This window comes from Siphateles boraxobius, unplaced genomic scaffold, assembly GCF_051911475.1.
Source record: "Siphateles boraxobius isolate OS27281-9 unplaced genomic scaffold, OSU_SipBor_1 66, whole genome shotgun sequence".
Lineage (NCBI taxonomy): Eukaryota > Metazoa > Chordata > Actinopteri > Cypriniformes > Leuciscidae > Siphateles > Siphateles boraxobius.
The window spans coordinates 30740696-30767464 of record NW_027509193.1 but is presented as its reverse complement, the minus strand read 5'-3'; the positions used below and the strand labels follow the sequence as shown (position 1 = coordinate 30767464).

General features: G+C 41.0%; 1 protein-coding gene across 2 annotated transcripts in view; it reads left to right on the top strand.

Moving 5' to 3' along the window:
* col5a3a (collagen, type V, alpha 3a) overlaps window positions 1–26769 on the top strand; it is a 66274-nt gene that overhangs the window by 13804 nt on the left and 25701 nt on the right. Inside the window, exons 3-19 of one of the 2 annotated variants that reach the window (XM_077213429.1) lie at window positions 113–326; window positions 1534–1696; window positions 15873–15995; window positions 18461–18946; window positions 20185–20304; window positions 20398–20523; window positions 21481–21531; window positions 21622–21663; window positions 21804–21866; window positions 22732–22806; window positions 23085–23168; window positions 23592–23648; window positions 23833–23886; window positions 23993–24046; window positions 24267–24320; window positions 26205–26258; window positions 26437–26490. In XM_077213429.1, coding sequence (XP_077069544.1) covers window positions 113–326; window positions 1534–1696; window positions 15873–15995; window positions 18461–18946; window positions 20185–20304; window positions 20398–20523; window positions 21481–21531; window positions 21622–21663; window positions 21804–21866; window positions 22732–22806; window positions 23085–23168; window positions 23592–23648; window positions 23833–23886; window positions 23993–24046; window positions 24267–24320; window positions 26205–26258; window positions 26437–26490 — 1874 coding nt within the window. The remainder of the gene's footprint in view (window positions 1–112; window positions 327–1533; window positions 1697–15872; window positions 15996–18460; window positions 18947–20184; window positions 20305–20397; window positions 20524–21480; window positions 21532–21621; window positions 21664–21803; window positions 21867–22731; window positions 22807–23084; window positions 23169–23591; window positions 23649–23832; window positions 23887–23992; window positions 24047–24266; window positions 24321–26204; window positions 26259–26436; window positions 26491–26769) is intronic. The other variant, XM_077213430.1, reaches the window with a different exon arrangement.

The window sequence follows — 26769 nt, the reverse complement described above, 5'->3', positions numbered from 1 at the left end:
ATGGACTTTTTGAAATGTACTCTCACAAATTCTCAAGCATTTGAGGCCATTGTATTCTTTTCTGAAGTGTAAATTCAATATGTGGATAATGCTTTGCTGTTTTATTTAATAGATTCTGCTTTCCCTGAGAACTTCTCTATGATGACCACGGTGAAGGCTAAGAAGAACACTCAGTTCTTCCTACTGTCTTTGTATGATGAACAGGGAGTCCAACAGCTGGGGCTGGAGATGGGCCGATCGCCCGTATTCCTCTATGAAGACCACAGAGGCCAGCCGGCTCCAGATCGCTACCCCATTTTTAAGAAAATCAATCTGGCTGATGGGAAGTGAGTGCTTTCATGCAATCTTTTGTAGCCTTGGAGTGCCCTGTAGTTTTATTTCTTTGAAAAACGATGAGCGATGACCCTTTTTTTACTTCCGTAATGTAGTGTACTCATTATTGGTACTTATTATTAGTATATTTCATAGTGAAACAGGATAAATGTTGGACTTGATTTTTTTTTTATACTGAATGTTATAGTGCCAAAATATTGCCTGAATAGCTAATACCAATAATAATAATATATGGGCTATTTGGTAAACATTATACAGTAGCCCATGCGGCCTCAGTGATGTCAGCATAAAAGGAAAATGACTCTATAGAAAGAGAAGGTTATCAAATTGTGGTTAACGATTACAAGATCAAATTTCTGTGGAACAGCATGTATGTGGAAATGTTCACAGTAAAACCGTGAGCATGCATTCATGAACTAAATCAGATTTATTAAGCTTCTGCACTCTATCTTACTTAGATTGAATTTCACACATGCAAATGTGTAAATTAAATGGGGATTGAGTGAGTACAAAACATTCAAAGACCTTATTTAACATCTGGTATTAATATTCATCTCAGGTGGTCAGATTATATGTAACCTGCCAAGGTAAATTGCAGATTACACCAGATATTAATTGCGTGATCGGTGAGTAAACTGTCATTCTTTTTTGTCCGTGATGTGTCAGAACGTATTAGTTTTTATTTATATTACACATACAATATGTTCATAATTTGACTACCTTTGAACATGGTTTGAGTTATTTGATCACAAAATGTTTTGGACTGCATGTAAACCTGTATTTAGTGCTGTGCACTTTAATCAGATCAGCTAAGATGGATGTTAATACTAGGTGTAAACAGAGGAAAGTGAACTGTTTTCTTGTCACATAATGTTGGAATTAATTAAATATTCTTGCCTATATTATGAGTCATGCCTTTCATTCATTAGACTTATCCTAACATATGTTAGAGAAAGAGGGCTCTTTAAAAGTGGCTCTTGCAAACAAAATAAATGTTTCAACTTGGCTCCTAATGTGGCGATGGTACCGCAGTGTCAGTGTGCCAATATATAGAGTGTTCTTTCACATTTACACGACCCATAATCCACCTCTAATAGCCATGCTCCTGGAAGATCAGTCAATATCATTTCCCTGGGTTAGCACTGTGATAAAGCTCTGCTGTTGTTGACACCGATTAACCCTGTTGTCGTCTCTTCTCAGATGGCATCGGATAGCCTACAGCGTGGAGGGCAAATCTGTTACTCTCCACCTGGACTGTAAGAAGGTGCAGACGCTGGAATTAATGCGCGGAGACAACCCTATGGTCAGCACTGACGGAATTGTTGTTTTCGGGACACGGCTACTAGATGAGGAAGTTTTTGAGGTACGAACCATTAGAAATCCTGGTTTTTGGAATACAAGGACATGTAAATGTTTTCACATGCACACAAATAGCCAGGTTAGGGCAAGTTAAAGGAATCGTTGATGCAAAAATAAAAATAAATTGTCATCATGTACTAACCCTCATGTCATTCCAAACTCGTAAGACCTTCATTCATCTTTGAAACACAAATCAAGATATTTTAAATAATATCTGTGATATTTCTGCTGTCTCTCCATTGACAGTCTACTCAACCACCACTTTGATGCTTCAAAAAGTCCATAAAGAGATTGTATAACTAATCCATATTAATCAAGAATTTAAGACTTCAATACAATGGCTTTATATGATGAACAGATTGAACTTATTCTTTTATTCACATATAACATTGACAATATCCCCGCAATCGAGCGTGCAAGAGAGAAGTCCTGTTATCAACTGTATTAAGATGTGTTTTCGGTGATCTGATCACAAATTGTCAGCCAAGACATATTACCATTTCCACCTGGTATTATCATGCGTTTCAAATGCATCTCCTTTGACCACTTGCGTTTAGATTTCCTATTATTTCATCACACCACACTATTTTTTCACTTTATATTTATATTTATATTTATATTTTCACTATATGTACTTTCGTTTCCGGCTCATGAATACTACTTAATGAGAGAACTTGCGTTATGTGGCTTACGCACATTAATAATATAATATAATATAATATAATATAATATAATATAATATAATATAATATAATATAATATAATATAATATAATATAATATAATATAATATAATATAATATAATATTCTGTTGTAATGGTGGGATGTCTGAAATACTGTCAACAACAACAACAACAAAATTACCATGTTTTAGGAAATAAAATGTTCTATAAATCTGGGTGTTATATGAACAAACACCTCTGCAAAAACCTTCAGAATATAGATAGGAATATAACTGTAAATGTTGATGTATTAAGTGCTACTGAAATGCAGATTTCTGGCTCAGTGCGGGAGAAAATTTGATTTTGAAAACACAGTCTTTAAAGATATGCATTAATATTGAAATGTACTGACACAGTAAAAACATGTAATGAAATAAACACTTAAATTGTATAATTTGGATATATTCTTTCCACAAGTCTTAATTAAGATTAGGAAGCAAAAAAGCCCAAAGTGTTTTGTAGCCTGTAGTGTCTTGCCTTAAACGTAATCCAAAATGTCCAAACTTCATACTATGTACATATAGTACATGTATACTTCTAAGTAACAGTCATTTATATTCAATCTATCTCACAAAGAAATGTCTGGGTCATTGTACACTGAAATCTAAAGAATAATAATAATAATAAAAAAATTCAGCACATTGAAAATAAAGCCAACTTTTGAGGATAGTAAAATATATTTTGTGACATTAGTTTTATTTAAAACACCCCTACTGATATGCATCTGAATGTTTTACTTTTATGATGTTTGCAATTCTTATTCTAAATGATGGTTCATTACATTCTTATTGATGTAACAAGATAATTTAATTTAATAAAATTAAGTTGAAGGCATTACAACAAACACTACAATGATGTAAAATGCTTTGCATTGTAAAGAAAATGTATTTAATTGTTTACTTATTTTTTTTTTTTAATTCAAATATAGTTTATACTGGGGCTGAGGTGAAATATGACCCAGAGATGTTCTGGATAAGTTTTGTGAGATTGAACAGATAAACACATAACAGGCTTCCTGTGCTTATCCACACTTTTTCTTTCTCACTCTTTACTCTATTTTCATAGTCCTTCAACCCTCCTCTCATCAACGTCTTTATAAATGCTGCAGTATATGCTCAACATACTCCCCTGTGACTGAAACAAACAGCAAAGAATATATTTCTCTTGAGAGTTGACAGGAACTCACAGATCAGTATAATTTAAGTTCATCCAAAATTCATATGTTTATTCCTCTGCTTTGCTTTAATGGAATAAGCAGTGGCAGTCTCTTTGTTTTATGTTTAATTGAATAGTTTGGAATTGAGTGGATCAGAGGCAGTTGTCTGGGCTGCTAACATTGGGGTCTTGGCTTCTCAGCGGGGAATAAACCGATGCTGTTCAGGCTTGTTTCCCCTGCTAGAGAATACCTGGAAGTACCACCCTGCTCACCTGTGAATTAGTGCTGTTTGAATAAGCACACATTCACAAATATTTGTTTTTTAGATGACCCTTCCCTTTTTGTTCTTTGTCCATTTTTGGGGCTATTTCAGAGATAATGTAATGCGTTTAAATGTGTTGTTGAAGAGTTTGTATTTCTGGAGCCTTATATTTTTTGGTTTATCCCAGCATCAGCACAACTAAAAATGGTACTTCACTGCTGTCAAAATGGGCTCCGCCCCACGGCGATCTCCCGGCGAGTGCGCGCTTCCTGCTTATCTGTGCAGTGGTTTGTCAGTGAGTGTCCACCCTGTCCTGAGCGCTCGCTGCTGTACGATTGGTTTTGGGGTACACTGGGGTCCCCCGGTTGAACGCTGTGTTGTGATACTAAAATAACTGTGTCCTCAGAGTGCTTCTTCTCGGCGCGATCCTAAGCACCCGTCTGAAGCCTGTAGTTTTTCGTCTACACTAGTGGTGAAATCCTATAGCGCCCAGGATAGCCAGCCGCCTCACTGCATTCCATGGCCATTCTGCTGGTCTTCCTGGCCCAGGTGTTCATAGACATGCAGGAGGGCAGGACTGACCCAGGGCTCTTCATTGAGCTGCGCGCCGCCACTGACCTTGCTGGCGAAGGGTGCGATCGAGACCGTCCCTCCGGCCGAGATGAGGACCGGCTTCTACAGCCCGTACTTCATTGTCCCAAAGAAAACCGGTGGGTTACGGCCAATCCTGGACCTGCGCGTGCTGAACCGTTCCCTTCACAGGCTGCCGTTCAAGATGCTCACTGCCAAATGCATTTTCGAATGTGTGCGGCCCCAGGATTGGTTTGCAGCAATCGACCTGAAGGACGCCTACTTCCATGTCTCCATTCTCCCTCGACACAGACCGTTCCTACGGTTTGCTTTCGAGGGGCAGGCATACCAGTACGCGGTTCTCCCTTTCGGGCTAGCCCTGTCTCCTCGCGTCTTCACGAAGGTCGTCGAGGCAGCGCTTGTTCCCCTTCGGGAACACGGGGTTCGCATCCTGAACTATAGCGACGACTGGCTGATCCTAGCTCAGTCTTGAGACCAGGTTTGCAAACACAGGGACCTAGTGCTCCAGCACCTAGCTCGTCTGGGCCTTCGGGTCAACTGGGAAAAGAGCAAACTTTGCCCCGTGCAGAGGATCTCTTTTCTCGGTATGGATATTGACTCGGGCACCATGTCCGCGCAGCTTACGAGGGAGCGCACGCAGTCACTGCTGACTTGCCTGAGACAGTTCGAGGGCAAGAGTGCGGTTCCACTGAAACTATTTCAGAGGCTCTTGGTGCATATGGCATCTGCAGCCGCGGCAACGCGGCTCGGATTGCTTCATATGAGACCGCTTCAGCTTTGGCTTCACGACCGAGTCCCGAGGTGGGCATGGCAACACGGCACCCTCCGAGTAACACTTACTTCGACTTCAGACCCTCACCCCGTGGTCGAAACTCAGTTTTCTACGGGGCGGAGTGCCCCTGGAACGAGCTTCGCGGCATGTTGTTGTAACGACAGATGCCTCCTCCACGGGCTGGGGTGCCATGTGCAATGGACGTGCTGCCGCGGGCTCCTGGACAGGACCCCGACGCCTCTGGCATATCAATTGCCTCGAGTTGCTGGCTGTACGTCTTGCTTTGCGCCGCTTTCGGGCCGTGCTCAAGAACCAACACGTACTAGTCCGTTCAGTAATACCGCCACTGTAGCATACATCAACCATCAAGGTGATCTACGCTCTCGCCGTATGTCGCAACTCGCCTGCCACCTCCTCATATGGAGTCAGAAGCATCTGAGGTCGCTTCATGCCATTTATATCCCCGGAGCCCTGAACTGTGCAGCCGACGAGCTCTCACGGCTTCAGCCCCTCCCGGGAGATTGGTGACTCCATCCCCAGTCGGTTCAGCTGATTTGGGACCAGTTCGGGGACGCACAGATAGATCTGTTTGCCTCTCACGACTCGACCCATTGCGCCCTGTTTTATTCCCTGACCGAGGGCACGCTCGGCACGGATGCACTGGCTTACAGCTGGCCGCGGGGCCGCAAATATGCGTTTCCCCCAGTGAGCCTTCTTGTGCAGACCCTGCGCAAGGTCAGGGAGGACGAGGAGCAGGTCATTCTGGTCCCGCCGTACTGGCCCGCCCGGACCTGGTTCTCCGAACTAGTACTCAACGCTACAGCACCTCCTTGGCCGATTCCCCTGAGGAAGGACCTCACTTCTCAGGGACGGGGCACCCTATGGCACCCTCGTCCCGATCTTTGGAACCTCCACGTGTGGCTCCTGGACGGGACGAGGCAGGTTTGAGTACCCTCCCACCAGCGGTGGTGGCTACCATCACTTCCGCTAGAGCGTCGTCCACAAGACACGTCTATGCGTTGAAGTGGAACCTCTTCGTCAACTGGTGCTCTTCTCACCGAGAAGACCCCCGAAGATGTTCGATTAGTGTCGTGCTTCCTTCCTTCAAGATGGGTTGGAGCGAAGGCTGTCTCGCTCCACCCTGAAAGTCTATGTTGCCGCTATTGCCGCACACCATGACCCGGTCGAAGGTAAGTCTGTTGGGAAGCACGACCTGATCATCAGGTTCCTGAGAGGAGCGAGGAGACTGAATCCTCCTCGCCCTCCTCTCGTTCCCTCTTGGGACCTCTCAGTGGTTCTTACTGCCCTGCAGAGTGCTCCCTTTGAGCCTTTGCAATCAGTGGTGCTTAAGTTCCTGTCTATGAAGACAGCGCTCCTGGTTGCATTGGCCTCCATCAAGAGGGTAGGGGACCTACACGCTTTCTCCATTGACGAAGCGTGCCTGGAATTCGGGTCGGCTTACTCTCACGTGATCCTGAGACCCTGGCTCAGATATGTGCCCAAGGTTCCTACCACTCCCTTCCGGGACCAGGTGGTGAACCTGCAAGCGCTGCCCCTGGAGGAGGCAGACCCAGCCTTGGCACTGCTCTGTCCAGTATGAGCTCTCCGCGGCTATGTAGACAGGACGCAGTGTTTCAGGACCTCAGACCAGCTCTTTGTCTGTTATGGTGGGAAGCTGAAGGGAAAGGCTCTCTCCAAGCAAAGGTTGTCTCACTGGATAGTGGACACCATTGCTTTGGCATACTGGCAGCAAGGTCGACCGTGCCCCCTTGGTGTGACTGCCCACTCCACCCGGAGTGTGGCGTCCTCTTAGGCTCTAGCGCATGGCGGCTCGCTAACAGACATCTGCAGAGCTGCAGGCTGGGCAACACCTAACACATTCGGCAGATTCTACAATCTCCGAGTGGAGCCAGTGTCCTCTCATGTACTCGCTTCAACCAGCTAGTACTGGACCCGCTCAGGTGTCTTCGCTTGCTCGCCATTCCACTCCACGGACTGGATACGTGCGATTTGTCCTCAGGTGAGCTTCTCCGAAAGCCATGAGTTCCTCCAGCACTCCTGACGCCGGCGCCAGTGTCTATTGCCTGCGCGTCGGCTAGGTGCCTCCCGTGTGCATGGTCCCTCCTCTGAGCGACCCCCACATGTGTATTTCCACTGTAAGCCTCTCTGAGCATGTGTCTTTCCCTTGGCAAGTTTCCACCTTGCCACCCCTGGGGTTGAAATATTCCACCTGCGGCTGGACACCCCAGTGTTCTCCATATGCATCCATATGTGTGCATACATATGTGTATTCTCTAAGCCCCCCCCCCCCCCCCCAGTGTGCTCCCCAGTGTACCTTGGTATTCCTGTGCTAAATAGGAGTCCTTCGTCCGTGACAGTCTCACGACAAGGATCTCAGATTTACGCAGGGCACTGGGAGATTCATACTGTTCATAATATTAATGCATTCAATCTGATTCAAAAATAGTATAAAAGGTAAGCATTATGTGAATGCTTGGCTAAAGAGATGCGTCTTTAATCTAGTTTTAAACTGGGACAGTGAGTCTGAGCCTCGAACAATATCAGGAAGGCTATTCCAGAGTTTAGGAGCTAAATGTGAGAACGCCCTCCCTCCTTTAGTGGACGTAGATATCCTAGGAATGACCAGAAACCTCGAATTTAGTGATCTTAAAGAACGCGATGGATTGTAGGGCGATAGAAGGTCCATTAAATACACAGGAGCTAAACCATTTAGGGCTTTATAGGTCAGTAGTAATACTTTGTAAATGATATGGAACTTAATAGGTAACCAGTGTAGAGATGATAAAATTGGTATTATATGATCATATTTTCTTGACCTAGTAAGAACTCTAGCAGCTGCATTTTGCACTAACTGTAGCTTGTTTATTGAGGATGCAGGACAGCCAGCTAATAAAGCATTACAGTAATCTAGTCTCGAGGTCATGAATGCATGAACTAACTTTTCTGCATCAGAAACAGTAGACCTGTTACGTAGCTTAGCAATGTTTCTAAGGTGGAAAAAGGCTGTTCTTGTAACATATGAAATATGATTTTCGAAAGTTGTGGTCTAGTATAACACCCAGGTCTTTCACTGTAGTGGATAAAGTAACAGGACATCCTTCTAAATTAAAGTTGTATTGTACAAGGTTTTGTAGGTAGTTTTTTGGACCAATAAGTAATACCTCTGTTTTATCTGAATTTAATAGCAGGAAATTACATGTCATCCAGCATTTTATATCTTTAAGACACTCTGTCAATTTAGATAAGTTAGTGTTTTCATCTGGTCGTGATGAAATATATAATTGAGTGTCATCAGCATAACAGTGTAAATTAATTCCATGTTTTCTTATAATAATACCAAGTGGCAGTATATATATTGAGAATAGCAGAGGGCCTAACACCGATCCTTGCGGCACTCCATAGTCTACTGACGTTATCTTCGATTTTTCCCCATTTAAACAGACAAAATGGTAACGGTCTGATAAGTATGATCTAAACCAGCTTAATGCCTGTCCCTGAACACCAGTGTAGTTGTGTAGTCGATCCAAGAGTATTTTATGATCTATAGTGTCGAACGCAGCGCTAAGATCGAGTAGAACTATTATTGAGATACAGCCTTGGTCAGAAGCTAAAAGTAAATCATTTGTAATTTCAACTAGCGCAGTTTCTGTGCTATGATGCGGTCTGAATCCTGACTGACTTTTTTCATAGATATCATTTTCTTGCAAGAAAGAGCACAATTGAGCGGACACAACTTTTTCTAGTATTTTAGACATAAATGGAGGATTTGAAATGGGTTTGTAATTTGCTAGGTTATTAGCTTATGTGCTCAGAAATCTGAGACATACTCAGCATAACGACCCTAAACTAAAGGGGAGTACTGGAGTCTGCGGCCTGGTGCCATCCTAAAGGGAGGTGATCTAACCACCGTCTCGAATTTAGAGACGAATAGTGCCTCCACAGGGCTATGGGGAGCGGAGGCCTCAGCAGGGAGACTCTAAAGAAAAGGAGGCCTGCCATACTCACACCCAAATGGCCTTAAACTAGGTTTCTATTTGTGAGAAAAAAAATTATGTTAGATAAATCCAGCTCAGACCCCGAGAGGCGAAGGGCCAAAAAAAACTCTCTGCCATTTAAGAGAGTGACCCCGGAGGCCTCGCATGAGTGGAGGCCTGCAAAAATCACTAAGGGATTATTGACTTATAAAAACTCTGTCAAGCTCTAGAGAGCGGAGGCCTCAGCAGATATCTCTCTGGAGTGAGAGAAAGCCTAACCACGCCTCTAACCCCACAGGGAGGCTTACCTGCTACCTGTGCTTATCACTACTCCAATATTAACCAATTTAGGATCTGGGCTACCAGAGACTCAGTGAACAAAGTAGCGACAGAAACCCTGTAGCAATTTCACCACACCGTAAGGGAAACCTATCATTTCCAGGAGGGGAACTGAGGCCGAATAACCCTGTATATAAAACCTTTACTAATTATATACATATATAGCCTACTTTTTTATTATTTTTTGGGAACAGCCTGGCTACATCTATTTTAACTGGAGCTGAAGCGGTGAATGCGAGCAGAGTACGAGTTCCTCCATACCTTCATTACCTCCGCTGTAAGGTCGGGAAGGAATGGAAGGCTCACTGGGGCTGGTGGGGTGTGGCCAAGAGAGAAAGCGCTCATCAAGCCTTCCACGAGCTGCTTCCCCTCTGACGCCCCGCCATGGCAACTTAAGCCTGGTGGTGGCATGCTCCATTGCCTCCACCAGCTCCACATATGCAGGGCAGGGGGGCTGGGCAGGTTCAGCCATTTCGGCAACTTCACCCGCTTCAGCCTCCTCCTGCTCCGGGCTAAAAGCCAATAGAGCACTGGCTGCTGGACCAGAGGATGCATCAGAGAGCGCATCCCTGCCAAGCAGCTCATTCTCGTCACCCGCCGACGATTGTGAGAGATTCACCCCTCTCTCAAACTCGTCGGCGAGCTTCCTCTGAGACAACCACGATCCGAGGCTCCTCTCGGCCTCGGCGCGAGCAGGACCCGAACCATGGGGCAAAGATGACTGTCCCTCTTCCCTCGAGAAGATAGACGAAAGAAAACGGAGCGTTCTCATTGAGAAATGCTCACAGTTTATGCACTCTGCCCCCTCAAGGACAGAGCGCGTGTGCTCTTCACCCAGAAAAAGCACACATAGGTTGTGAGTGTCACCAGGTGTGAGAAACCTCTCACACGGGTCGGCGAACTTCCTAAAGCGCTTGTTTCCAGCCAAAATTTTGTAAATCACAGTGTCAGTGAAACAGTCCCTGAAGACGAAAAGAGGATGACATGTTCTCTAGGCGCCCCTTTTATACTTCCTGGTAGTGCTAGAAAATTACGTCAAGGCTGATGCCGGCCAATGAGATTGTTGCGATTATACAGGGTTTCAGTCATCAGTCACACTAAGGATTTTGATTTGACAAAAGGAAATGTTCTTCTACTCTGCCAATTTGATAAGATCTCTATTATCTTCACTAACAATTCTGAAGTCTTCATGTGTTTCAACATTTGATAAATATTAAGTATTGCTTCGGTTGCTTGGGTTTATATCAGCCTATATGACTTTCATGGTGTTTATATAATATAACATTCAGATGAATAAGTTTGAACATGCACAGAAACTGCATGACTAATCTTCTCTTGCTTGTGCTTAATGGTTCATAGCACAGGCCACATGTCCTGGCTGCAATAACTTTGCCCCCTCAAATCCTCCCATGCAATGCCTTTGCCTGTTGTAGCTTTAGTTGTTTTTAACAAAACCCCACCCAAAGAAACACAATTCCCATTACATTCCATACTTGCCAAAATCCAGGCCATAACAATGTCTCATTGTTAACAAATTAAGAGCAAGGAATTATCTTAAGAGCATCCTTCACTATATTTGTGTCAAAAACCTGAAAAATGTAGTCATTTCAGGCAGGGAACATCATGGTACGTCCCAATCCAATGTTTGCGTAATATCCTGTCAATTAAAATGTATCTGGACAATTTTTAAAGGGACTGTCATTCGCTGCTTTTGATATCCCACAATCTCGTGCATGTGGTTAGTTTAAAATAACATAATTTAACCAGAATGGTTAAAACCAAATGAATAAATAAAAAATGTATTTAAAAAAATGACCAAATTACTATCAGTCTATTTTTTCATTAAAGATTACCTATTATGCATTTTACATTTTCAACTTTCTTTAATGTGTAATCAGTGCTTCATTTATATTAGTTTTCCTGGAACACACAACGACAACTATAAGAGCATCATTCACTAGTTTCTGCACGGCTCTAACTACTGCCTAGTGTATTTTTCTGACACGTATATAGCTACGTTGAGATCAAACATCATTCAGTTGATCGGTGATATTCTTTCGCACAAAAGATGTTGTTGCCTCTTCCATTATATCATCAAAATAAAATAAAATAAATTCCAGCCCAAGGCATAAGCAAAAAAAGTGGCGAGGCCTGGTTGAGTTAGTGTTATGATGAGTGGTGCGACATTTTCCGAAACATGCTCATATGACACAGAGCGTTACTGACAGACTGTAAAGATTGGTGCGGCAATAATTTAAATATGTAGAAAAGTAATGTTTCTTTTTAACATTCCAGCATTAAAATCTATTCTAGGAGACCTCAAAAACAAAATAAAAACATAAAGGGTTAGTTCACCCTAGTCCATTCTTTCATTAATACTGTAACTCACCCTCATGTCATTCCAAAACCCGTAAGACTTTCGTTCATCTTTGGAACACAAATGAAGATCTTTTTGATGAAATCTGAGAGCTTTCTATCCCTCCATTGATAGCTGCGCAATTACCACTTTGATCGCTTTATATGATGACAGATTGAATTTAGGCTTTTATTCACACATATAAACATTTATCGACTCACTTTGGTAAAACAAAGCACAAGCATGTTCGCTTGATGTGCGAGAACCAGTGAGGTTCATTCTTGTGTTAGGCAGCACATTTGAGCTTCTGCAAGATCCAATGAGGTTCATTCTTGTGTTACACAGCGTGTTGAGCTTCTGCAAGATCCAATGAGGTTGATTCTCATGTTACGCTGCACGTTTGAGCTTCAGCAAAAACCAATGAGGTTAATAATTGTGTGTTACGCAGCACGTTTGAGCGGAAATTTCATTTTTTGGGTGAACTAACCCTTTAAATGTGCATAGTACAGCTTTGCTAAGTTGTTGATTCATTTTCTACCAGGAAAAACCCTTTAGTCATTAGATCTTCATGTTAACCCTAAAGCTAACCAGATGTGATGATGACTTAGAAAATGGCCAGAAGCCAGTTTCCATAAACAAATGTGCAAGTCATTGACTGACTGACTGGGCAGCAAAGCCAGACAGTCAGTCACTTTTTCAGCATAACATCGCCAGTTGTGCCATGATTAAGAGTCTCTACCACCTCTTGTGCTCTTATAGAACAGAAAAATCTAATCCAGTAACACTTAATTTTACAGTGTCCTTGTTACACGTTACTGTAGTATAAATTATACATATTTACATGCAACTAACCCTAAACCAAACCCTATTCCTCACCCTTACATCTAGTTAATTATTATTTCTCAGAACTTAAATGTATAATTGCACTGTAACAGGGACACTTTAAAATAAAGTGTAAGCTTGAATCCTTCCTTGTTGTGCTGAACCACTCTGCTAAATGATGACTAATTCTCCTCGTTTATCTTTCTCGGGGTCCAATAGAGCTGCATCTGGGTCATGGGGTCAGGGTTATCTGGGTGAGGCTGGTACTGGGGGATGTGTAAGTTTAACCTGATCTGAGTCCAGTTCCCAGGCCCTGGATTCAAGGGGAATCCAGAGGGCTTATGTTCCGGTCCAAATCTCTCAGCGTGGGAGAGCTGCTAGGGAGCCTGGGGACTATGGTCAGGGCCTATTGCTTTCAGATCTTTACAAATTACTCAAGTCCTGGGGAAGTCTTGGAGAACTAAGCTAGAACACACACACACAAAACAAGCACTCTGGTTCATTGATCACCAATGACTGTTTTGAAAACATGCAGAAATGTGTTAACTGGCTTGTTGAGTCCTTGAGTTGTCAAGCATGTCTTATAAGAAGACTTTAAATTCAGCCGACAGATAAACTGTCAAAGATCAGTGGAGTTTAATTAGTTGGCTAGGTATACTGATTTATTTTTCTTTTAAGATCCAGCACATATCAGATGTGAGAAATGCTGTGGTCTGGCTGTACTCTACTGCCGAGTGAGTTTGTGTGGTATCTTGGGTATTGCCAGTTTTTGACTTCTTGTTCTTCCACCCACTGATGTTCTGGCAGGACCCCACCGATGAGTCACAGATTCTCCATTGGCCTTATGATGAAAGATCTCTTTATTGTGGATATCATACATTTCTGTGCTAATGTCTGAACATTAGACTGTTCAGAAAGTCTAAACAATTTAGTTGAATTATGGGTGCCTTTCAGTAGGGGGCGTTCTCTCCTATGGTATTGCATTTTGATTTAAAAAAATACATAGGTCTTAAAGATATTTTCAGTTAATAATTCAGTATGGAATTGAATTTTATCCAAACATTTTAAATGGGTTTATCACTTAGCAACTTCACACTCACTGGTCTGAATGTGTGTGCAGTAAATTTAACATATATTTTGTTACTGACATATACTATAACTGTTCATCCAATCAGATTTCAGAGTTTCATTTAATACAAAACAACATACGGTACACACAACAATATTTTATTCTGTCAAAATACACAGCTATTTTTGAATGGCTGTCATTGGAGAAAGATGCATTTTGCAGCCATGTGGTCATTTTTATTTTAAGGATTTAAAGGATTTTAGATGGTTTAGGAGAATTCATTGTAAAATAATGTATTTGCACTATTTGCAAATAGTATACAGAATTGTGTCAAAGAGTCAATTCTGTAGTTTTCATTTTTTATCTCCAGGATTTGATTATGGTTGGGTATTTAATTCATTGTGCAGTGTGTTTGGTGTCATAAGGTATATGGATTGCCTGTATGACTCTCTTGGTGTTTATATAACATTCAGATGAATAAGTTAATAAGTTTGAACATGCATTGAAAATCTATGACTAATGTGGCAAAAAATGGCTCTGTTAAAAATGGCTCTGCTCTGCAATGTTTATTGTCTAGTCACATTCAATTACGGATTACATTACATACATTGTGTAAATGATAGTGTCTGTTCAATTTATAATTAAAAATTTTGACAAAAAATATGTTGCAGCACTGGGTATTACTGTTGGTCATTTCTATTTTAAAAAAAATATTAAATATTTAGCTACTCACATCTTTACTACTTGCACCTTTCACGATTAAAACTGGAGCCCTGTTTGATTTGATTGGCCATCTCAAACATTTAGACAGTATCCATCCAAAGTTGCAAATTTGGATTTTGACAGTTTCCATCTAAAGTTGCGAATTTGATGTATGTGCACGATTGGAATATCGCACAAAACATTCTTGAATAAAGCAGCGCTTCAAGATAATAAAATTGTCACTTCTTATGAAATTGGTGTAAAATATCTGTAATAAAAATGGAAGTTTGGCTCTTTCTCCCCACATCATAAATGACTTGCACCTCAGAGCACGCAGACGAATGCATTAAACTCTGTCAACATTTAGATGTTGTGCAATGAAATTGGTCCTCATTAGTCCAGTTATCCAATCACATCCTCTGTTGAGGCAAAGTCACGTGAGATTTTTTGTTATGCATTGAGGGATTTATTCTGTAAATGTGTTTCCATCATAGTTCATACGCAAGTCTTCTTATTGGATAAAAAATCAGCCTCAATTGAGCGCATACATTTTTTTAATGCGCATTTTTAGAATTTATGTGCATCTTGGCGTTTCCAATCAGTGTTTTTTTTACGATATCCCTAAAAAATGGTGGATGGAAACATAGCTACTGATGAGCATTATTCTGAGGCAAACCAGCTTAAAAATTGAACTTGTCATTCTAACAACAAATCAAGTTGTGCGAAATTGAGTGCAGTTCAGACATTTTCCAACGATTTACAACGATAATACGTCAGCACATTTTACTAATTCTTTCCCTCGTTTTATCGTGTGCACTATATAATAATTTGTTCCCTTGATTTACTAAATCGTGGCCAAGTTGTAAAAATTAAGTCCCTTTTTTTAGTTCAATCAAAATGAGGGAACAAATTAGTTCAATGTGGACACAATTTACTAAAATGAGGAAATGAATTAATAAATCGTGCGTGGGATCAAATTCTTACTTCGTGCCCTTAGGACTCAAATTCTTAGGACTTCACCACTGCATTATAGAAGACTGGGCCTGTTGTTCATAAATTTATAACTAAAAGGATTCCAAGAGGGAAATCGAAAAAGTGTGAGAAGATATTTGTTTTTAAATGAAGAAAGATTGTTCTTCCTGTTGCATAAACTCTTGTTTGCAGTGCACAAAATGTAATGCTATATGCAAATAAAATACATTCAACCAGTTTTACCCTTATTTCATCAGTGTTACACAAGTTGTTTTTCATCTTAAATTAGTTTTCTGCTTTACATCCGCATGTTCTCCGGTTATACAGTGTTAAATGCGGTTTTATTTCTCTTTGATCACCAGAATTACACCAGTGCATGTGAATATTACCCCATCAATGAGAGTGGTATATGTGTGTTACAGGGCGAGATCCAGCAGCTCCTGCTCGTGGATGATCCTCAGGCTGCGGCTGACTACTGCCAAGATTACATTCCCGATTGCGACAGCCCTTTGCCCTACAGAACCAAGAGCCTGGATCCTGACAAGGTTGGTGATTCCTTTAGAGTGTGGCTCCTCATGTAGACAAAAACGCCTTCTTTTCTTGCTATTTCCAACTGATTTATTGTACAGTACAAATCTATGTGACATGATTTTTTTTCCCCTTTACTATCCTACAGACTCCTCATGTTTTAGCATTTAAGTATCATGTGCAAACAGAGGAAGAGACACTTGTTTTTCCAATGAACCTTGAGCAACCAGCCTCACAGTTTTTCACAGAATTGCAGCATTTTATGAAGACATAATTTGTTCCAGCTTGGCCAAAAATGTCTTCCTTTCTTTGAAAGAACCCTGTCAAAACTTCCTTTGAGTGGTTGAGCAGCATTGTCTTCTCAATTCCACATTTACATTTATCTGTTTGCACTTTTTACTGTTCTGGCTTCTGGGCTCGGCTCCCAGCACACTCATCTCAGCCAGGCAATAAACAGCACAGGCATGCATATGAATTAAAATGCTTGCCGCCAAGTTCAGATGCACTAGTGCACTGTTAGCTCTAGGAACCTTTTTTTTATACAACCAATAAAATAGAGATATTTTTGTATTTAAATGTATAACTGCAACTGCTTTTTTATTTCTGTTTTTTTTGGCACAATAATAACAAAACAATGTCTAGATAATAATAATAATAATAATAATAATAATAATAATAATAATAATAATAGGGGGTCTTTAGCTCAGTGCTAACATTTTAAAGACTCATTCTCTGTTGATGGGCTTTCAAATATATTCTAATTAAATAATACAATATTGTGTATATATACTATATACACCTTCCTGTTCAAAGGTTTGGGGCCAGAAAGATTTCATTTTATTTTATAAAGAAAGAAAAAAAAAATAACACTTTCAGCAAGTATAAAAGTAACATTACATACATTTATAATGTCACGAAAGATTTATTTTTCAAATAAATGCTTTTGAATTTTCTATTAATTAAAGAATCTTGAAAAAGATTATTGTGGTTTCCACAAAAATATTAAGTTTTCAGCATTGAAAATAATCAGACATGTTTCATGAGCGTCAAATCATCATATTCGAATGATTTCTGAAGGATCATGTGAGAGAACATTGTGCTTTGTACGTTTTTTTATTTTTATACCAAACTTGGGTCTCCAGCCAACAAAGTTTTATTCCTGTCTGGCTAGTGCGCTTCCCATATGCTTTAGGTCAGTAGGAGGAGAGTAGACGGTCTTTTGTATCTGTTCAAACACATTCAACCAGATCAGCGTTTACACTAACTTACAAATGTGTTTTTGACTATCTCTGAAAGTGGTTAAAAGTGGACAAGCTCAAAACTTTTTAGATGCCGTTTTTACCTGTATTTAGCATCGTCCACTTGTGATCCAATCGACCAAAACGCATCTTCATACCAGATGGAAACAGGGCCTGAGTGTTGACGTGACATTTTCCTATGGCCCCAGTGACATGGAATTGAAGGCTCAGGTGATTGCCTCAAAAATTTCTGTATTCTCTTGATTAAAGATGGCAGATTTCAAATCGCATAATTATTGGGGTTCTGCGCCAACTATTATTGAGATGAATGAGAGTGCTAACAGATAGCTGTCTACAAGATGGTAGAAAACGTCCTATGTGAACAGCACTAAAGTTTACCTTTTAAATCAACAGTGACTTCTTAGACTCCCCCATACTTGTTTTCATAATGTGATTTTTTTTATGGACATATTGAACATATTTTTTCGATTTCGATGATTTGTGTTTGTTGTGAACGTGCACGTGCGGGTGAGTCAGCTCAGTGAGTAATCATGTCAGTGGGTTAGCATTTCTCTGCGGCCTTCTGGGAGGAAAGTTTAAGGTCATTGTACATTCATTTCTCCTCACAACTCCCACACCCAGTTTTGTGCGAGTGTGCCGAATGTAAATGTCTGCGTACAGTATGTCTCTCTCCAAGTTGCCTCCAGGGAAATTGTCTATCGGCAGCCGTTAAAAGGCAGAGCCAGTTGGCTTTCAGTTCCCTGAACAGCTGAGAGTCCAGGGACTAATAGCGGGATTCATCAGCATTGCTCACATTACTGACCTATTACCAGAGCTCACACTGATCCGATTCTATCCTGCCCGACTTGGCATCTCAACACCTCGCTTTGGTTCTCACATTATTCATATAATCTTCCCCCGACAGGCCTCATCAAGCCCATTCAGTCTGAGCCTCTCATAATAGCCTGTAAGCAGCTCAACTCTGACCCCTTGAATTGTGGGCTGATAATGTAGCGCATATCTGAATTGAGAACAAGCTGAACTTTGACCTAATTTGCAAAAGAGAATAATATACATTGTCTAGTGGAATCAGTCAGACACCTTCATTTTAGATGAAATTATATAGAGATTGCCAGTGATATACGTGTCTGTATGTTGTGTTGTCCTACTGTCAGAATGTCTTGAACAATTTTAATTCTGCTCATCTATCCCCAACCTCTGACCTCTTGCCCCATCTATAAAAGGTCAATCCCATCTATAACCTTGATGACATCATGCAGGGAGACGAGCCTGCGGAACCAAAGAAACGCCCCAAAAAGGGCCGCAAAGGCAAAAAGAACAAAAAAAAGAAAGATAAGAAAGGCAAAAAAGAATCTCGTAAGAAGAGAAAGGAGGCCGAAGCTCTTGAAGAAGGTTTCCTTGAGGTTTCTTCTAAGCTGCCGGAGTATTTGGCTCATCGAGGAGCTTTACCAGCTGCAACAGAGCAGCCGGATCCACCTGCGATGGAGCATCCCAAGACACCAGTACAATCTCCAACAATAACAGTTGATCTGATGGACTCCATACCCGACATGCCCACTCATGAACCCGACACCTATCAGGATGAACACACCAGACCCATTACTGTGACAGATCTTGAGGACAAGTCTGTGCTGGCATCTACAACAGATCTTGAGGACCAGTCTGTGCTGGAACCTGCATTTTCTGAATCCCCAAAGATGGAGGTGGAGGTAGAACATTAAGTGCCAGTGTAGTTGCCCATACTTCCTCCTCCTCCCTCCGTATCGTTCTCCTGACCAATCACTTACTCTACCTTGCACATTTTAACCACTAGTCACCCATTGTACTAACCAGCCTCCGCCATTCTAACCTCCCCAATAACTTCACCGATACTCTTCTTCCCAGATGTTGTTCTCATAAAATAAATACATTGTAGTCATACTTTGCAGTTTTACTGAGATGTGTCGGCTCAAAATGCATGTGAATTACGGCTCATTTCAACTGTGACACTTTGATGCGCATCACAAGTTGAATGCGAGACATGATGCATATATTACTCAGGTTTTGGCGTAGAGTTACACTTAGAGTGTACTTTTATTTCCTGACTTGGCACGCTTTATACAGATTGAAACTGAAAAAATGCTCCAAGACAGGATGAAAAATAGGACTGCGTCTGACAGAAATCCATTTTCATGCGTCTTTTTGATAAATTTCCCTTTGACAGCTCTGATAGATGTAGTTTTTACTGTATGAATCAAGATTCTGCTGAGGTAAAACTCAGATGCCAGTATCACTTTGCCAAGTTTGCTCACCCTCCTTTTCATGCTGTTTTGGCTGCCACCAGAACATACGGCTTTTGTGCTGACATCTCCCGTTGTTATTAAAACCTCCTACCCCACACTCACCAGCTCAGCAGTATTTATGCCTTTAAACCAGAATGTTTCTATAACCTGCACCTGTGAATTGCCTTAACATTTTAATTAGTAAACAGTGGAGATGTGGAGCACAGTTAGGCCAGAAACATATACAAGTATGCAAACGCAATGCAAGTTCACATGCACATGTTGCGTATGCATTCTTGCATTACCAACAAATCTTTGTACTCAAGGGGGCAATAGAGTTACATTCAAACGTCGGTTACTCTTTAATGCTGTAACTTCAGGCAAGATTTTCATTCTACTGTTGCTCAGCCATTACACTAGCTGACTTGAAGGAGGAAAAAGTGTATATTAAGACAAATTTATTGTAAAGCTCACAATATAGATGCTGTATAATGCTGAGAATGCAACTCATTTTGCATTTACATTTATGGACTTGTGTAGACTATATTTCGGGCCTTAGTGTCTCTAAACCTCAGATGCCCAGTGGAGCCAAACTAGTGTAGAGTGGAAATGACTGACTGTGCTTGGTATCTCCATTGTTGCGGTTGCCATGGCTGTGCCACTGATTCTGCTGTGTCGGTGTGCAGGAGGAGAGGCCGATTAAAACACCAGAGGTTGAGGAGTTTAGTGATGACCTTTACGGCGATGAGGACAATGAGCTCTTTGTTTCCACAGTGACAGTTGGCCCTAATATCACGGACTATGAGGTATGTGCTCTGGTTTCTGTTTCCGGGCTTTGCAAGCATTTTTGAGGTGATTACCTTGACTGTATGCTGTGGACATGTTTTGTTCTTTCATAGATCATGGAGTTTGATGAGTTTAAAAACGGCTCGGACAGTTTTGAGCAGGAATATGAGGAATATGAGGTTTATGAGGACCGATTTGACCCCGCGGCAAGGGAGACACCGGGCACATGGGATGGAGAGGTACAGTTTTGTACCTCTGTAATAAATTAACTGTCAACACACAGGCAAATATGGATTTCCTATTTATCCCAACTAGGGATGCAAAGTTTTGGTATTTTGGTACAAAAATGCAGTAATATTAGTCTTTATCCAGTATCAGATTTATTTCAAAATAATGCAGTCCGCAAAAACAATGATTAGCTAATTGAGAAATACTGAAATGCATGTTCTAAAAGGAAAAAAAAATACCCCATAATTTACTCACTCTCAAGCCATTCTAGGTGTATATGACTTCTGTCAGCCAAACACAATGGCCCATACGGCTGTTGTCGGAAGCCAGTGTTTATAGTTTTAAATAGATATTTATTTTTCTTACAAAAACTCATCGCTTAACTTCAGAAGGCATTTATTAACCACCTGGAGTCGTATGGATTACTTTTATGATGGATGAATGGATGTGCTTTTTTGAGCTTCAAAATCTCTGGCTCTATTCAATGCCATTTCAAATCTGGGAAGAGCCAGGATATTTTTTAATATAACTCCGATTGTGTTCGGCTGAAAGAAGAAAGTCATATACACCTAGGATGGCTTGAGGGTGAGTACATTATGGGATCATTTTTATTTTTGGGTGAACTATTCATTTAAATACTTGTACACTTTACATTAGCTTTTATTTGTTTGTGTGTTTATTTGCTCTTTAATATTTACTTGAAAAAGCACTCTTTACTTGATTGAGAATTGCCGAAAGCTAAATGTCATTATTTGAATTCCATTTTATAATATTTATATTAATATTGAACTTATTAAATAAATTTTCATGTTCCATTAGTTCGTTTTTGGTTTGGTATGAAAATTGGTGTCAAGAATCATAAAATTACACAGACTTTGGTATTGACTACTGAAATGTATTGTAACAACTCTAATCTCATTACCACTTGTAAGCAATATATCATCCTTCACCTGTTCTTCCTCTCTCAGGGCGGGCGATTTGAGAAAGGACAGAAGGGAGAGCAAGGTGTCGTTGAACCAGTGAGTGCTGGAGGGCGAAGTTAAACATACTAACTTACAAACATACACAGGCAATCTATTGCTAATCTCCTTGTGTTTTATACTAACTAGGGCACATTTTTTGAAGGACCCCCTGGCCCACCAGGACTACCAGTATGTCAAAGTACTATTTAAATAATTAGCAAAATTATTATAAAACAACTTTACAGTGTTCAAGTGATTTCATGTGGTCTTGAAGTGGTGTGTGTACATTTTTCATTTAAAAATATTTGTTTATTCTGTTTATTACCCAGGGTCTTCCAGGAATTGCTGGCATCACAGGCCCCCCAGGACCCAGTGGAGACCCAGGTGATATGGTGAGTGTCCTCATAATCACCTGACCCACAAGATCTGGCATGAACCTTGAGCCGAGGACAAGCAGGACAAATCACCGGGGGACGGGGGAGATGACTGGACTCGTGTGTTGATGGAACAAACCTCACCAATGACTCAGAGCCGCTCGAAGGGACCACCAACCTCTACGGAGACCTTAGGCATCAGGAAGCCATGACTCATCTGATAGTTTGACCTAATTTGCTCTGGACAGTGTGTCTGTTCTTATAGCGTGACTCACTCTTTACACACGATCCCTTACCAGGGTGAGAGAGACAGCAGACTTCCAACTGTAGTAAAGAGCCTAAATTCATCATTTTTCTCTGGCAGTGGGGATGAAGATAGATTATTCTTTTGTCTCCGCTCAGTTTAGCGCCCTTGGTCGGTTGTGAATCAACTTCTCTCGGGTGTCAGCTTCACAAAAGAGTTGAGTTTTAGTAAAAACATCAGACTAGGCTGAGAAAGCCCGTTCACTTCAGATGTAAGCTCTTTTTGGCCTTGCACGTCTATAGAGGTCTTATAACATTTCCGAAGCTGAAAGACAAAAGAAAATATTCCAGCCGGGGGTATTATCTTTTCTTTTGAAGGTTGAAGAGTTGTGTTGCTAGGAGAGGACTGATGACTGACAGCTTTGATTAGCTGAGCTCTTACATTTTTTACACCAGGCAAATGTGCACATTACGCTTTGATACAGGAATCACGTAAAAAGAAAAATCAATAGGTGTTATATTGCATTCAGGAAACAAGCCAATGGATAGGGAATAACTGAAGAATGCTGTTGCTCATGCAATTGTTTTGTACAGAAATGCTTCATCAGTGAACTGAGCTAATTGTCTCTGCTCACACAAGGGTCCGGAGGGACGTCCGGGGCTGCCTGGTGCTGATGGGATACCGGGTCTTCCAGGCACTTTGCTCATGTTACCCGTAAGATGAGATCATTCCTTCAGTAATGCATTTAAACCACTTGCATCACATTAGTAAGAGTTGTTTGCTAGAGGAATATAATTAAAATTTTACATCACAAAACATGAGGCCTAAGCCTCAATAGAATATTTTGTCCACATGGTGGAGCTGTGATATAATCAGTGCCATTAACATTCAGTACATTTCCAATTTTGTGTTCTTAACATGTTAACATATATCTTTAATAGTGACTTGCTTAATGTGTATGAAATATTTAGTCAGTAATCTCTTCCCCTCAGTTCCAGTATGGAGGAGACTCTCAGAAGGGACCTGTCATATCTGCTCAAGAGGCGCAGGCGCAAGCAATCTTACAACAGACCAAAGTAAGACACCCAAATCCAAACTTCTTTGGCACTTATGTGCTCTGGTACTTATTTATCAGTACTATATAGTCAATGATGTTTGCTAACACAATCATCACTTTTGATGATGTTCATTTTTAGGTTTAGGGATTTGAACAAACCACTAACCCCAAAAATATTGAACTTTGTAGCATACTGTCACCACTTGTGATACAGATATGAATGGTTTTCTTAAAAATCATACTTATAATAGTTTGCCCTGCAGAAGAAAAAATGGATGGAAGAATCCTGTAAACTTGCACTGAAGGATAAAAGCCATATTTAGAGACCAGTTTGGTTACCTTAAAATGTGCTTCATATGATGTTTTATACCTTGGTCTGTCTGAACTGTCTGAGAAATTTGAAACTTTTTTCTGTCTGTTTTTATTTTTTATTTGCTTCTAGCTATCATTGAAGGGCCCTCCTGGTCCACAAGGTCTCACAGGGAGACCAGGTCCAGTGGTAAGAAATCTTTCTCATTTCTTTTCAACCTTTTATTTTATTTTATTTTTTTATCACAGGCTATGCGATCTGCTTCAAATTTTGATTTTTTTTTCATGGGGGGGGTGGGGGGGGTGCTGGTTGGGGTATCGAGGTTGGGATTCAGTGGATACTTTCTGTCTTTGAAAATGTATGTTTGTTCCAGGGTCTTCCAGGTCCCAGTGGACTGAAAGGGGACAGTGGAGAGAGTGGGCCTGCGGTGAGGACATTGCCTTTTATATTTCCTTTTTACATTCAGTAGCCTTTAAAATCCTTGGACTCACCATCTTCATCTCTCTGTCTGTTTATTATTTCTCTTGTTTAAGGGGCCACGTGGGTTGCCAGGTACTGCTGGTCTTAATGGAAAACCTGGGAAGACGGTAAGACTGAACATCTCACACTCTGTGTAAAAAAATCAATGGAAGAGTGATCAGAGTTCAAGTGTTATCCATTTAATTAAACGCATCATGAATATGAATTGGGTGATAACAGTTTCTATATTGATGTGCTGTGTTTTTTGGTTCACGAAAATTGCATAAGCAGTGCAAAGTGGTGCATAGAATATGATGACGAAGTGGTATTCTGTGTTTTACCTTGCAGGGGCGGTCAGGAGCGGATGGAGGTCGAGGGGCTCCTGGAGAGACAGGAACAAAGGTTATTCACCATATAGTTCCATTAGGACAGGCCATGAACAATAATACTAACTTTTGACTTTAACCTATGATAATTAGAACACAGGTATGAAATATATTTGTAGGCTAATCTGGAAGTTAGCCTCACCCTGGTTCCCTTGACAAAACCCTTTTCCATTGGCTTTTGGATATCAGCAGAAAATTATATCTTGACCAACGAAAGTTAATTACTCTTACACGTTTTGTTCATCATGACAATCTTCACAAATGAACACAACTTTTATGCATTTTGAAGCCCAATATACTGTGCAATAGCCATAAGGAATGTTAGGCTATAAACAAACTACACCAACCCTTTAAATCTTTATTTAAAATCCACAAGTTTTGGGTTAGGATAGTTTGCAAGAGCGTAAGTATAAACACAATTGGGCTGTAAAAGTGGACTACTGAGTGGATGAGTAAACCTTGATCCCCAACCCCATTTAGCAATCGCCTTTTTCAAGACACATAAAAGCTGAAAAAATAACAAGTAAGGGATTACTAATGTATTTTACAGTGGTGAACAGTAACAAGTATTTTTATTTTAGGAAACCTTTACTTAACTATATACCAAAGCATAATATCGTAGTTTTTTCTCAAATACATAGTTCTGTCATGAAACTCTAGATGGCACAGACTCCTAAAGTCAATCACATCCTTTTCTATAGGGAACAGCTGATTGGTTCCTGCTGTGTCAGTAGCCAATGAGCTCACTGCTCAACCTTCAAATTCTTGGTTAGCATTTACCTTAGCAGTGCAGCACGCTTTCAGAAACCCTCCACCTTCCCCAGCTCCACCTGTGTAGATCTAATTCATGCTAATACATGTACGTTATATTGTACAGTAGCAGCATGTCTTAATTGATCTGCAGCACCGAGTCGTTCATGTATTGGCAGTAGCAAGTCCTGTATTTGCTCTGCAGTAGCAGCAATAAATAGATCTATTCTGCCAAGACCAAATATATCAATACTGTCATATCCATTACCATGCCAAACACTCAGAGAGTTGTCATGACAGTACTACATTTCATAAAAAACTCTTTTTTTTTAATGAAGAAATTGACACCCGCTCCGAGACGTGATATCATTATTCGATTTGTGAACGAGCTGATTCTTTTCAGTGAACCTGCTAAATCGGTTTGCAAATCACACTCAACGATTAATTTGTGAATTGGACCAATCTGATTGCATCTTTTCTTGAGTCAACTACTTAATGATTCAATGATTTGGTTAGAGCAAATTTCCAGTTAATAATTCACTGAATTCACAAGTCTAACTTAAAATGAACCAAGAACAGGGATCCTCTGAGCTTGAGCATGCGCTTGTGTTTGCTTAGTTAATGCGTGTATGGATTTGCTCAAGTTGTAGATTCAGCTGCCAGAGCTAAATGGGAACACCGGAAACTTTCATTTGACCCTAATAGTTTCGGGAACTGATGGAACCGTTTGCTATTGAGGGCTGTGTTTTATTGTGTGTGCTGACAATAGCAAGCATTCAGCCCTGTCCAGCTGCAAGACCCGTCAGTAAATAAATCACGCAGAGCTATTTAGCACAACAGCAGTTTGTTTGATGAGGAAGTGTGAGGTACTCCCGCAGCTCTCCGAGTCCCAGCACCGGATGCGGGCTGAGAATCACAGCAGATGGCAAGGTTCCTCTGAGGCTGCCTGTCAAACCCTGCCACATGCCACACACACCTCTGGCCCATAGTCACTGCTTGCGTCTGTGCGTTTGTGTGTTCGAAGCAAAGCACATGACATTGTGAAAGGACATGAGTTCTGTTCAGTTAATGAAGTGTGCTGGTGGACGTTTGTGTTTGAAACGCTGGCTGTTTTGTCGATCTTTCTTATGGATCTTTGTCTTTTTTGCAGGGTGACAGGGGCTTTGATGGACTACCTGGTCTTCCAGGGAACAAAGGACATAGAGTGCGTAGAGAACACCAAATTGCTTAATCAAATCACACAGTCCGTTTACTGCTCAGTCAAGAGTGGCTCTTCGATGTGTCTAAACACTCCGCTTCACTTTATATGATCCTTAGATCTGTTTTAGACTTCATATTGTGTGCAATATCACAAATGTGACTCTCATGTGAATATTCCTCAGGGAGACAGGGGAAAACCTGGACCTCAAGGTCCACCTGGAGAGCCCGGTCACAAGGTAATACAGATTTGCCTTTCCTTCTATCTGGTTTTTCGGAGCTTTGTGCAACCCCCTAAATGAGTCTTTTATTAGATTGCTAATAATCCGTTTAAAGATCGCTTGCACTGCCCCAGGTGTGTACTGGAAAATCGCATGAAAGATACAAGCTGTGCACTGTGTGGGATGTTCTCATTATGCAAAGTTAAAAAATGTATGCAGCAGCGATTCACATTGATCACAGCTTTCAAGAATGGGAATATTTTTGCATACATAACCCTTCTGACATCCTTCCTTAAA